Here is a 13776-nt window from a genome sequence, read left to right as displayed (position 1 = left end):
CCTAAGACTGCGATTTTGTCTTTGGACATGGACTTTTCAATTCTTAGGTTCATCTGCTCTCTGAACTTTATCTGCAGTTTGTACAACGATCAGTGACAGTATCATGTCCCCAAATCATCATCCTATCATTGCACCTTATACTTTTAAGGCTGTGATAGTTTTCTTCTGCAGTGCTTCCCCTGTCTTTGTCTTATTCAAATCTTAGCCATTTTTAAGATTGTTGAAAGAGGTATATTGTAAGGGACAGGGAAATTGGGATTCAGTTTTATATTTTGAGAGTGGAAGGGACATTTGCAATCAGGTGATAACTTTATTAGTGTTATACAAGGTGAATTATGTAAGGCTGTGGGATCACTGCTAGAAGTGAGATAATGACAGATTTTAAAGAAAAGCAGAATTTGGAGCAATTAAGTAAATGATCCCCCCACCCCATTTTATTGATATGTAATTGACCTACAGTAAGTGAATGGTTTGATTAATCTATATGGTGAGCATTTGGAAATTTGCTGCTGTATTTTGTCTTGTTTTCACCCCAAGTTCTAGTACCTTTACAGCAAGAATAGCATCCATTATGTTGACTTTTTGTGGCCACTAAATTTTGTTTTACACTCATGTTGAAGAATATTTTTATTGTAGGAGAAGCCATTTTCTTGGACTGGAACTAATTTATACAGGCATTATTAGTAGGGGTATAACATGTGTAGGAAATTACTCTTGATATCTAAGTGTTTTGAGTTTTAATGTTGCTTTCATTTACATTAACCTGCAGCCACTTAAATCAGGAAGACATTCTGTGGTTCAGAGCTTTCCAGTATATGTGCTTCTGAAGTGAGCACTGATCCAGAGCTCCTTAATATTTAGAATTCATCAAATAAATAAGTCTTTGTAAAAATAATGGCATAAATTTAGTTTTAAGAAGATAGATTTTAAATACAGGGTGGTATGAAATAGAACAGAGATGGTGGGTCGGTTTCTGGGACCATGCCCTTTGTCTTTGTCTACCACTTCAATCAGAACACCATTCTGTATCTGCTTGATCTATTGGGGGTCACTGCATAATCCCACCCACCTCTTATCCCTGGTTTTTGAAGGAGTATGTGTTTGTATGAGTCTTTTGGAGTTGTGTTTTTTGTTGTTGTGTTTTATCTCATGTCTTTCCCCATGTAGTTTCTGTTCAATCCATTATTGTCATACTGTTTTTTTTTTTTTTATTTTAATATAGCTAGGATTTCTGTATCTGTGACAGTAGACAGTTCAACTTTTGGCATATAATACAAAGGGTTTATTTTCTGTTCCTTTGTAAACCTGTTGCATTTTACTTATTTGTAGTGTTATGAAGCTGGCCACTTGGAGAATGACATTAATGAATCACGTGCTGCATCTCATTCTAAAGAGTTTGGTGGAGGTGCGTATTTTTGAGATTTAAATGTTTGAGATTTAAAAAATGTAATGTGGAAATAACTAGGAAACATCTTGTCAGCTAACTAGAAAAGTTGTTACATATGTAAGCAAGACCAGCAAGGTTGCAACTTCTAAGACTTGTTTGCCCAAGGGGCTCCTGGCTGGCTCAGTTGGAAGAGCATGTGACTGTTGAACTCAAGGTTGTGAGTTTGAGCCCCATGTTGGGTTTGGAGATTACTTAAAAATAAATAAGCAAACTTTAAAAAAGAAAAAAAAAAGACCTGTTTGTCAAAATATGCTTCCCAATAGAATGCATGACACTAGAAAATTGGTCATCTTCAGTTTCATGCTGAAATTAGAATTACAGATTTAGAATGTAGAATCCTGGAATTAGAATTCTCTTAGAGTAAGTAACTGGTAGGAACAATAGAGAAAATGAGCTACTTAATTTTCTTATTAGATAGTTCTCCAACTCTATCATTAACTTTCTTGGCTTTGATTCAATTTTTATTGTGTAGGACAGAAAATAAGGAGTCTGAGTTGAGAGGGAAATTACAAGTCATCTAAGCCAGTCTTTCACAAATAGTCTTAGTTTCTTTTACCACATCTTTGATCTTTGGTGAGTGAGTATATGCTTGAAAAAGGGAGCTTACATTTCAGTCTGGTCCATTGTGGTTGCTTCTTAAGGGCTTTGAAATCTTTTAAATTGTTTTTTAATCTGACTCCTGAAACTTAGACATGGTGATCTTGGTCCTGCCAATTGGAGGAATGGGCAGCTCTTTATTGAGTAACAGATACAGTAATCATAGTTTGTGCATTTGCTCTACCATGTCCTTTGCTCAGTTCCTTTGTTTAGGACTGTTAATCTCTAATCCATCGAAAGCATTATAGAGAATTAGGATATTATCCATATTATCCCTATTTTATAGAAGAATGTGAAGATGAAAGAGGTGGCAGAGTTGGGAGGACTAATTCCAGACCTGACCACATTCATTGCGACACTACCATCTTGTTATACACCCCAAATTTTCTACATGCCAATTCTTTGTGTCACTTTGATCATTCATTTATTGATTACTGTTATTTCTGAAGTGTTAGGCCAGATTTGAGCACATAGCATCAGATGTGCCAGCAAAGGGTATCATGGGAAGGTTATATTGCATGTGATCTTAAATGAGCACATCTTTAAATGTGACCCATGATTATTAAGTTTTTTAGTAAGTAAATCTAGCAATATGTTCACTTATGTTAATCTTGTGTGCAAATATAATTTCATCAATTTGCTTGCTTTAGGAAAAAAACTTTCAAAGTAATATCAGCTCTTCTCTTACACTTTTATACTCCAGTTTTTATAAAACCCAAAACTTATTCTTTATCTTTTGTAAATTTCATCTGAATATTTTAGCTACTGAGAAGTTTGAACCTTCATTCTGCTATTCTGTTAATTATTCTTTTAGTTATAGGCAGCCAGCAGCTTTGATAGCAGAGCTTCTCCATCTGTATCAGGCAGTCCCAAGAAGAGAATACTAAGCCAGTTTTCCAAAGTCTAGCCTTCATGTTGATACCTAGCCTAATTATCCTGGAACATTTTATGAAATATTACTTTAAATTCCTGATATTTCTGTAACAAGGAGGTGAAATAAGTATAAAATATAATGAGGGAAGGACTGGAATTTCATTTTGTATATAGGCCATGTTAGAGCATGCATATATTTTAAATTGTTGGATGTTCAACGTTATAGTACCATTGCTAAATATCCTTTAAGTTACTAAATGTGTTAAGGGAGAGCTCCCTTTCCTCAAGCCAGATATTATGCATTTCAGCTTTTCATCTTAATCCTTAAATCATATAGTGCTATAATGTACTATCTTTAATTGTGGAGGTCGAATTTTAGTATCTTTTCCTGACTACTAAATGTATTTCCTCCCCATTTACAGGATGTTAAAGTCCTTTGAGGAATTAAGAAGTTTTTCATTTCAATCATGTAAAATGAAATTGTTTTAACCTACTTATACATTTACTATTTAATCTGTATGAGGCAGAATTTATATGTGTGTAGCTATTTTCCCAACTAATTATGTAGTCGTGGGTAAATCTCCCCACCCTGTGCCTTTTCCCCTCATCTACGAAGTTGGGAAATTAAATGGGCTTTAAGATTGGTTTTTTATTCTAACATTCCATAATTCTATGAGGTCCTTTTAGTTGAGGATAGGGGTTCTTGGACATGTAAGTGATTAGCCAGGAGGTAACACCTGTTTTCCTGTCATAGGCACTACGAAGATATTTGATAAACCAAGGAAGCGAAAACGACAGAGGCATTCTACAGCCAAGGTGCATTGTAAAAAAATGAAAAATGACGACTCATCAAAAGAAACTCCAATCTCAGAGGTATTACTCAGTTCCTCATCTTTTGACCTTCCAAAGCAAATCTACTTTTCACAGTAGAGGCCACATCCCTCTTTCCCTTGAGTTAAGAGTAATGTTCTACTGAAATAGCTAATGAAAAGCTGTAATAGGAATCCTGGAGTAGAAAGAGAGTCTGATGCTAGTAAAAATCAGGCAAGACAATATATGGCAACTATGGGTATGATCTTTAACATCCTATGCTCTAGGTGTCTGATAAATTTTGTAACTGTTTCATCACAAAGTAAGCTTTTTCTAAAACCAAAGAGCACAATGCCAAGTAACCATATAATCTGAGTGAACTTTCATACTGCCCTTTTATAGTTGAGACTGCTACATTTAGAGGGGAAGGAAACTCAATTTGCTTATTTCTTGAAACCAGCATCTGCTTAATTTTAGAATAATATTTATAAACATTGGCTTTAAGGAAACAAAGGTAGATTTAAAACCATTTCCTTGCAGAGCATCAGTGCAGTCATTGATGCTATCTCTGGCTTTTCAACTCAAGTTAAAAGAGAAATAGAACAATTCAGGTCAGCATTACATATTATGATACAGAGTGTTTCTTTCCAGAATAATTTGAATAGAATGCCCAAGGTGGGCATTATTTAGGAAACACTGATCTTGGAAGGACAAATAAGTAATCAAATAAACTTAAGAATGTTTTCTCTCCCTTAGTGAAACCTTAAAATGGAACAGCTCAAAAAGTTCCAGTGGAACAGCCTCAGAGCAGTTAGTGGCAGGGCATGAGGCGCCCACTACCCGCCCAATCACAGCAGGGTTAGAACTAACATTGCATGCAGTCCGCCCGCGTGATTGGCTGAACATCTGTAAGTGCTTAATGGCTAGACAAATAGCAGCCCAGAGGGCGGGGGTCAAATGGAGGAGACATGAATAATACAGATATGGGACATTATTTTTTCTCTGCAAGGGAGAACTGATGACACACAGAACAGCTGCAAGCCCCAAGGACACTGTTGAGGAGGGTGTAGAGAATGATCATGGGATGCCAGCATCGAAAAAGCTGCAGGGCGAACGAGGCGGAGGAGCTGCACTCAAGGAGAATGTCTGTCAGGTAGAAGATGTTTCCCACTTGCATTTTGATTGCTTGCTTGTCTTTTAAAAGAAGGCCTCTTCATGTCTTTTTTTTTTTTTTTTTTTCAACGTTTATTTATTTTTGGGACAGAGAGAGACAGAGCATGAACGGGGGAGGGGCAGAGAGAGAGGGAGACACAGAGTCGGAAACAGGCTCCAGGCTCCGAGCCATCAGCCCAGAGCCTGACGCGGGGCTCGAACTCACGGACCGCGAGATCGTGACCTGGCTGAAGTCGGACGCTTAACCGACTGCGCCACTCAGGCGCCCCTTCATGTCTTAATAAGTATATATGTAGTACCTACTATATGTCAAGAGTTTCCATCACTTTAAATTACATCATATAGTCCTAACAATCTTGTAAAGTAGATTACCATTATTACCCTCGGTTTTATAGATGAGGAAACTGAGGCATAAAGATGTTACATAGCTTGCTTATAGTCACACGGCAAAGCCAGGATTAAAACCCAGGCAATCTGGGTTTAGAGTCCTAACCACTCTGTTGTATTGCCTCTCTCTAAAGAGCCTTTATCAGACTTGATAGTAGAGTCCATTAAATGGATGCTTTGATTATGCTGTCTCTTTATGGGCTTGATTTACCTTTGTAAATTCTTAAAAGCTGACATATAAAAAATTGAAGATACTTGGTTTTTCTTCCTCTTTTCTAATTAAAACGGCTAAAAAATAAAAATAACCCAAGCCCAGGATATTCTATGATGAACAATAGAATTTCAACTTTGTTTCTTTGTTCATTTTCGCTATTATATAAAGATTGATCATATTCGGATGAGCACCCAAACACACTGTTAGTTCTCAGAGAGTGTATGCCCACAAAGATTATCAAGAAAAAATGGTTAAAGCTATAGTGGCCTTATGGCCCTGGATTGTTTGGGCACTCTTTGTTTAAATCTATTGTCCATGTATAATTTATTAATATTGTGTCCTTTTATTATGGTTCCTAATCTGAAAGATGAATTACATAATCATCCCAATTAAAGGGTTAGTCCATAACATTTGGTTAATTTTAAAACATTATTCTTTGATATGTATTGTAATTGAAGTTTTCCTGTTTAAATGATGAAAGCAGATTTGTTTATTGTATATAAAAGCTGGTATCACTGGCACTGTGAGTATATAAAACATGGCAGTTGTCAATTTTTATGTGAATAGGAGATAATGAAAGAGACAAAGTTTAAGACTAACTTACACTATAGGTTGATTAAGACCTTGGGGGTCTGTCTGTTCTTAACCCTGGCTGCCTCTGGCCTTTTCCCCAAAGTTCTCCTACTCATTTGTTTATTTAAGTTACGATGTTAAGTGGCCAAGACCAGTTTTGTTTCTTGGGTTCTTAAATGTATTAGACTTGCCTAGTCACCTTTCCTCACCCAGTAAGTATAAGACTTTTTGTCATTTTTATATTTTTCTGCTAATCAGTATGGGGAAACAAGTCAGGATGTTAGAAGGATAAAAGTAACAAATGTTGGGAATTTGCAGAATTTTCATAAATCTTACGGTGTTTTGAAACAAACATCCAGATCTTTATTTCCTAAGGCTCTATCAAAAATGGCACCCTATCTTAGATGAGATCATCTTAGAAAAGTGGCCTCTCTGAGATGGTTGTAGATGTATCTCAAAGGTCATTCAAACCTTGAGTAGAGCCCTTTTGGGACTGTTACAATCCAATTCTAGCTAGTCAGTATCTCTTGCTTGAACTATTAGAGTAGCTTCCTTGATTGTCTCTTTGCTACTGTTCTCACATATCTCATTCTTGAACTCATTTTCCATGTAGTAATCAGAGAGATTGTTTTTAAATGAATATTTGATTTTAGCCTTCCCTTGGTAAAGACCTTTGATGGTATACCTTTGTAATGAGAATAAAATCTGAAACTATACCATAATGTGTAAGGCCACACAATCAGGCTGTTGCCTTTTTCTTACTTCATCTTCTACCACTTCTAACTTTTGTTCCACTTTAGTCCACTGATTTTCCTTATGATTTTTAGACATGACATAGTTTTTCCTGTCTGTGGACTTTCTGTACTGGTCTTCCTGGCCTTTCTGTCTGACTAAATGACTGACTAGTAGCTCAGAACCCTGTCTGAGAGGCCGTTCCTAATCACCCAATCCAAAATAGCTATTTGAATTCTCTACTTAATCTTATCATTATCTTTCCTGTTTGTTTGTTTACTTGTATTTTCTGTTCTTAGAATATGTGAACCATGAAAACCAAGGGACCTTGTGGTACCTGGCATAGAGGAGTTAATCACTAAATATTGGCTGAATAAAGAGAGGGCTTTCTGCTTTCTAGAAAGCTGCTAGTTAACCTCTGCCTTCATGAAGGCCTTCTGTTCGGGACTTTAAAATCCTTTTTCTGTAGACATACCTGTTTTCTTTCTCTTAACAGAACTGTGAGAAACTGGGTGAGCTGCTGTTATGTGAGGCTCAGTGCTGTGGGGCTTTCCACCTGGAGTGCCTTGGACTAACTGAGATGCCGAGAGGAAAATTTATCTGCAATGAATGTCGCACAGGTGAAGTAGATACAGAAGGGTCTTCTTCCAAAGATGGTCTGAGTTTTAAGTTTTTCAGGAAAACCCAACATTTATTGGATACACTGTTTTTGTGGCGATACTGGGCTAGTTGCTGCAGACACGGATAGGTGCTTTGTAATCTTTGCCTGTAGAATTCCAAGTGAATAATGACTTTATGGTATAATGCGGTGCAAAAGTATTGTAGTAGAGATACATTTAAAGTGATAGGTAAACAAAGATGAACCAATGCCACAGAGAAAAAAAACTGAGTTTGGTTTTAAGAGAGACATGGTCATTGGTTGGGGAGAGGAAGAATAGAAGGTCCAATAATTAAAGTATAGACTGTTTAGGGAATAGGAGGCATAGGTTTGTGTGTTTAAGGTATTTTAGGGAAGAGGCATTGGTAGTGACAAGGAGGATTTCTGGATTACTGTCAGTGTTTTCTGTTTCTTGAGCTGACTGGTGATTACATAAGCGAGTTTATTTTATGGTTATTTGTGAACAATACACTTAGGATGCTGTACTTTTCTGTGTGTATATCATATGTCGACAAAACTGTTTACCAAAAGAGAAAGACCTATTTTAAGAGTTACAATATACAAATTGGGTCAGAAACTAAGAATGGTCAGATGGAACCAGCCTGTAAAGTACCTCACAGGCTGTGCTAAGGAGATTGTTCTTTCTTCAGCATTATATGTGAATGTTACAGATTTAAACAAAATTTTTTTTTAATGTTTATTCATTTTTTAGAGAGAGAGAGAGTGAGTGGGGGAGGGCAGAGAGAGAAAGGGAAGGAGACACAGAATTCGAGGCAGGCTCCCACCTCCGAGCTGTCAACATAGAGCCTGTTGTGGGGCTCGAACTCGTGACATGAGGTGAAGTCGGACTGAATGTTACAGCATTTAAGTAATAAAAAAATGGGGGATGACAGCTGTTACACTCCTAAGTCATTAAAATCGTAAGTGTGCATGATCCTGCCCTGAGTGAAAGCATGTGTAGAGTGAGAAGCAGGCGGACAACAGTACTTAGGGCATGCGCACATAGAAGAACAACTAGAATGTGAGGAGGAGCTAGTCAAAGAATGGCTGTGAAGCCGGGGGCAGTGGGGTCTCATAAGCAGTGGCAGATGTGGCAGAGAAACCAAGGAGGTCCTGGTGTGAAAAGAGACAGTTGTATTTGGCAGTGAGGAAAGGCTTGACTTTTTGCCAGAGGGTGCCATACTAAACCAGGTTGAAGGGTGCCTGGATACCAGTATACACTATTTCTTATAGAAGCCTGATACCATGGAAAAGAGGGCAGTAGTTGAAGGGAGGATATTATAGGGTCAAGAGGAAGAACATCTTGAGTGTTGGTAGGATAAAGGTTAAAAACCACATAGAGAAATAAATTCTGATAACAGAAGAGGGAATCATTGGAGGAGTACAGTTATAGAGACAGGAGACAATAATTTTGAAGAGGCAAAAAGATAAAATAGGAATGTTCCTTGAAGTTGTGAGGCAGAAGAAGGAAGCTGAAGTTTTTTTCTTACGTTGGTGAGAATGATGGGGAAAGGTGGTCTCTCGCTTGAAGGATAGAGTGTAGGTTTAGAGTAGCCCATGTGGGAACAAGAGACAGAATTAACTTGTGTCTTTATTTTTTTTTTCTTTTTTTTACCGTTTATGTATTTTTGAGACAGAGAGAGACAGAGCATGAACGGGGGAGGGTCACAGAGAGAGGGAGACACAGAATCTGAAACAGGCTCCAAGCTCAGAGCTGTCAGTACAGAGCCCGACGCGGGGCTCGAACCCACGGACCGTGAGATCATGACCTGAGGCGAAGTCGGACGCCCAACCAACCAAGCCACCGAGGCGCCCCAACTTGTGTCTTTTTTTTTATTAAAAAAAATTTTTTTTTTCAACGTTTATTTATTTTTGGGACAGAGAGAGACAGAGCATGAACGGGCAAGGGGCAGAGAGAGAGGGAGTCACAGAATCGGAAACAGGCTCCAGGCTCTGAGCCATCAGCCCAGAGCCTGACGCGGGGCTCGAACTCACGGACCGCGAGATCGTGACCTGGCTGAAGTCGGACACTTAACCGACTGCGCCACCCAGGCACCCCCAAACTTGTGTCTTTAAATAAGTGTCTCTGTCACATTGAGTTATCTCATCTTTCTGCCACTACTTTTAGTAGCGTGTGAATAAAAGCTGGAAGACAAGATAGCTGTGGGTCATTTTGTCCCTGCATGGTGGGCTTTTTGATCATTATGGAAAATAGTGCCATCCAGCCCTGTAAATGAAATTTAGAAAAAAATGTTTTGGTCTGTGCATATCTCTTATCCTAATCTTAGAGCTTCTTGCCTTTTGTGCAAATGATCCAGTTTTGCTAGTCTTACCTTCTTTTTCTTAATATTTTATTTTATTTTTGAAAGAGAGAGAGCGTGTACGAGCAAGAGAGGGGCAGAGGGAGAGGGAGATAGAATCTGAAGAAGACTCCAGGCTCTGAGCTGTCAGCACAGAGCCCAACACGGGGCTCAAACTCCTGAACCGCAAGATCATGACCTGAGCCGAAGTTGGACGCTTAACCAACTGAGCCACACAGGCACCCCACTGGTCTTATCTTTATTATAATGTGATATTCTCTGACCAAGTTAAGGCAAAACTATTTTTTTTTTTTAAGTTAGCCTCACTGAAGTATAATTTACCTACTATAAAATGGACTCATTTTCATGTATGTTTTGATAGGTTTTGATAAAATTTATATACACCTGTGTAACCACAACCATGGAGAAGATTTAGAACATTTCCATCACTTCAGAAGGTTCTCTTGTACTTATTACAGTTAATCCTTATGCTCCTCTCTCCCCCAGATCTTATTTCAGGCAAATAATGATCTGCTTTCTGGTACTACAAATTAAATTTATCCTTTTTAAGGGTTTCATATATATAAGTGGAAGAAAACATATATAGTTTTTTTGTGTCTGGCTCCATATAACGTTTTTGATGCTCATCTATGTTAATGTGTGTATCAGTAGTTCATTATCTGTCTATTGAGGTATAGTTGATGTACAATAAACTGCACAAAGTGTAGTTTGATATGTTTTGACATATATATGTCTGTATGTGTATATAACACCTTGTGAAACCATCCCTCAGCATAGTTAATTTGAGATTCTTTTTTTTTTTTTTTTTTTTTTGAATGTTTATTTATTTTTGGGACAGAGAGAGACAGAGCATGAACGGGGGAGGGGCAGAGAGAGAGGGAGACACAGAATCTGAAACAGGCTCCAGTCTCTGAGCCATCAGCCCAGAGCCTGACGCGGGGCTCGAACTCACGGACCGCGAGATCGTGACCTGGCTGAAGTCGGACGCTTAACCGACTGCGCCACCCAGGCGCCCCTTAATTTGAGATTCAACAACATTGTTGCAGGTTCATTCCTTTTTATTGCTGGGTAGTATGCCATTGTATGGATATATCACAGGTGGTTTATTCATTCATCTATTGATATACATTTGGGTTGTTCTCAGGTTGGGGTATTACTAATAAAGCTGCTGTGAACATTCAAGTCTTTGGATGGACACATTTTCTTTTTACTTGTGTAAATACATAAGGGTGGAATGGCATGGTAGGTATTGTTTAATTTTTTAAGAAACATTCAAACTGTATTCCAAAGTGTTTGTACCATTTTAAATTTTCATCAGTAATGCATGAGAGTTTCAGTTCTTTCACATCTTCATCAACACTTGGTATTGTCAGTCTTTTTAAATTTAGCCCTTCTGACAGATGTATCATGGTATCTCATTGTGATTTTATTTTTAAATATTTATTTTGAGAGAGAAAGAGCAAGCGTGTGCACACGTGCTCAAGGAGGGGCAGAGGGAGGGAGAGAGAATGCCAAGCAGGTTCCACCCTGTTAGCACAGAGCCTGATGCAGGGCTTGATCCTATGAATCGTGAGGTCATAACCTCAGCCGAAATTAAGAGTCATATTCTTAATCCACTGAGCCACCCAGGTGCCTTCTCATTGTTATTTTAATGTGTATTTCTTTCTTTCTTTTCTTTCTTTTCTTTAATGTTTGTTTATTTTTGAGAGAGCCAGAGACAGAATGCAAGTGGGTTAAGGGCAGAGAGAGAGGGAGACAGAGAATCTGAAGCAGGCTACAGGCTCCGAGCTGTCAGCACAGAGCCCAACGTGGGGCTCGAACCCATGAGCTGTGAGATTATGACCTGAGCTAAAGTCGAACGCTCAACCGACTGAGCCACCAAGGTGCCCCTTAATGTGCATTTCTTAATGATGAATGGTATTGTGTATCTTTTTTGTTTTTGTTTATATATATTTTTTTTTAATAATTTTTTTAATGTTCATTTTTGAGAGAGAGTACAAGCAGGGATGGGGCAGAGAGAATGGTTAGAGAGGATCCAAAGTGGGCTGTGCACTGACAGCATGGCTCAAACTCAGAAACCATAAGATAATGACGTGAGCTGACATGAGACGCTCAACCAACTGAACCACCCATGTGCCCCTGTGCATCCTAATGTGCTTTTTGACTTCTTGGTGAAGTGTCCATTCAGATCTTTTTTTTTTTTTTTAATTTGTTTATTTTCTTACTTTTGAGTTTTAAGAGCCCGTTGTATATATTCTGGGCACAAGTTCTTTATCTGATACATACTTCTAAAATTATTCTACCAATCTGTGGGTTGGTCTTTCATTTCCTTAATGGTGTCTTTTGAAGAGCAGTTTTTAATTTTCATGAAATTCAGTTTATTAGTTTGTTCTTTTTAGAGATTTTGCTTTGGTGTCATATTGAATAAATCTTGCATAATCCAGTGTCACAAAACTTTTCTTTATTTTCTAATGAAAATTTTATAGTTTTAGGTTTCATATTTAGGTCTGTGGTCTAGTTTGAATCAATTTTTGTATAGGACATGAGGTAAAGAGTTATTTTTTTTTTTTTTCAACGTTTATTTATTTTTGGGACAGAGAGAGACAGAGCATGAACGGGGGAGGGGCAGAGAGAGAGGGAGACACAGAATCGGAAACAGGCTCCAGGCTCTGAGCCATCAGCCCAGAGCCTGACGTGGGGCTTGAACTCACAGACCGTGAGATCGCGACCTGGCTGAAGTCGGACGCTTAACCGACTGCACCACCCAGGCGCCCCAAGAGTTATTTTTGAGGGTAGGAAATTTTACTCTGGTTTTAGTAAAGATGAATAGAATAAGAATAAAGGAGTCATTTCTTACCCTATTTTCCTAATGGGGAGTGACTGTCCCGTAATTTAGGTTATTCTAATCTAATATTGGCTGTGAGTTACTTGGCATTAGACAGTAAGTAGTTTGCTTCTTTCCAAATGCATAATTAAAAATTTTTCCTAAAATCATTATTAGTTGGGTAAACTTACTATTTATAGGTGAGATGGGCTATTTTAATGAGCTTCTATTTCCAGCAAGTGTCAGAGGCAAGTTCAGATGTGTCTTTCAAGCCTGAGCTTTTTCCTTTACATTGTATTGCTTCTCAGAGAGAGGTGGATTTTTTTTTTCTTTTCTTAAACTTTGTATTACAGAAATCCTCAGACACTCAGGGTACCTGGGTAGCTCACTCAGTTAAGCATGTGACTTTGGCTCAGATCATGATCTCACTGCTTGTGAATTGGAGCCTGCTTCGGATTCTGTGTTTCTCTCTCTCTCTCTCTCTCTCTCTCTCTCTCTCTCTCTCTGTCCCTCCCCCACTCTCGCTGTTTCTCTCTCAAAAACATTAAAAAAGAAGGAAAAGAAAGAAATCCTCAGACATTTATAAAAGTAGAACAGTGTAAAGATTCCCCCCCGTATTCGTCACTTAGCTTCAGTACTTCTTGGTGTTCTACCTCTGTTTACCCATGTATTTCAAAAGGTGTAACAGTTACTACTTAAAGATATATATCTAATGTGTAGCAAAATTATACAGTACCCAGTCTCATTTAAAAATTTTCCAATTTGTTTCAAAGATGTCTTTTTATAGTGTTTGAATCAAGATCCAGATAAGGTTTTCTTTATTTTTTGATATGTCTCTTAATTTCTCTTAATCTACAACATTACTACTCCCACCCTATTTTTAAGTGTCATTTATTTGTTGAGACAACGGTGATTGGTCCTGCTCAGTTTTCCACATTGTAAATTTGGTTGATTGCATCTTTGAGGTGTCCTTTTAACTTCTTCCTCTATCTCTTCCATATTTCCTGGAAACTTGTAGTTAGATCTAGAGGCTGAATTAATTTCAGGTCAGTTTTCTTCTGGCAGGAATGCTTTGTACGTAATGTGTAGTTCCTATTGTGTCACATTAGCAAGCAAACATTGTCAAGATTTTCTCAGTAGTGATTGTTCAGTGGGTTCACGTTGTCA

At 38.1% G+C, this 13776-nt stretch overlaps 1 protein-coding gene across 8 annotated transcripts in view; it reads left to right on the top strand.

The window, feature by feature from the left end:
* Positions 1–13776, top strand: part of NSD1 (nuclear receptor binding SET domain protein 1) — a 146129-nt gene that overhangs the window by 97546 nt on the left and 34807 nt on the right. For all 8 annotated transcript variants that reach the window (XM_006927884.5, XM_019838275.3, XM_023259154.2 and 5 more), the window contains 4 exons: positions 1330–1405; positions 3672–3790; positions 4737–4880; positions 7303–7426. In XM_006927884.5, coding sequence (XP_006927946.3) covers positions 1330–1405; positions 3672–3790; positions 4737–4880; positions 7303–7426 — 463 coding nt within the window. The remainder of the gene's footprint in view (positions 1–1329; positions 1406–3671; positions 3791–4736; positions 4881–7302; positions 7427–13776) is intronic.

Source organism: Felis catus, chromosome A1 (genome assembly GCF_018350175.1).
Source record: "Felis catus isolate Fca126 chromosome A1, F.catus_Fca126_mat1.0, whole genome shotgun sequence".
In the NCBI taxonomy this organism is placed as follows: domain Eukaryota; kingdom Metazoa; phylum Chordata; class Mammalia; order Carnivora; family Felidae; genus Felis; species Felis catus.
The sequence above is the reverse complement of the archived record's forward strand: the minus strand, read 5'-3'. Positions and strand labels throughout refer to the sequence as shown.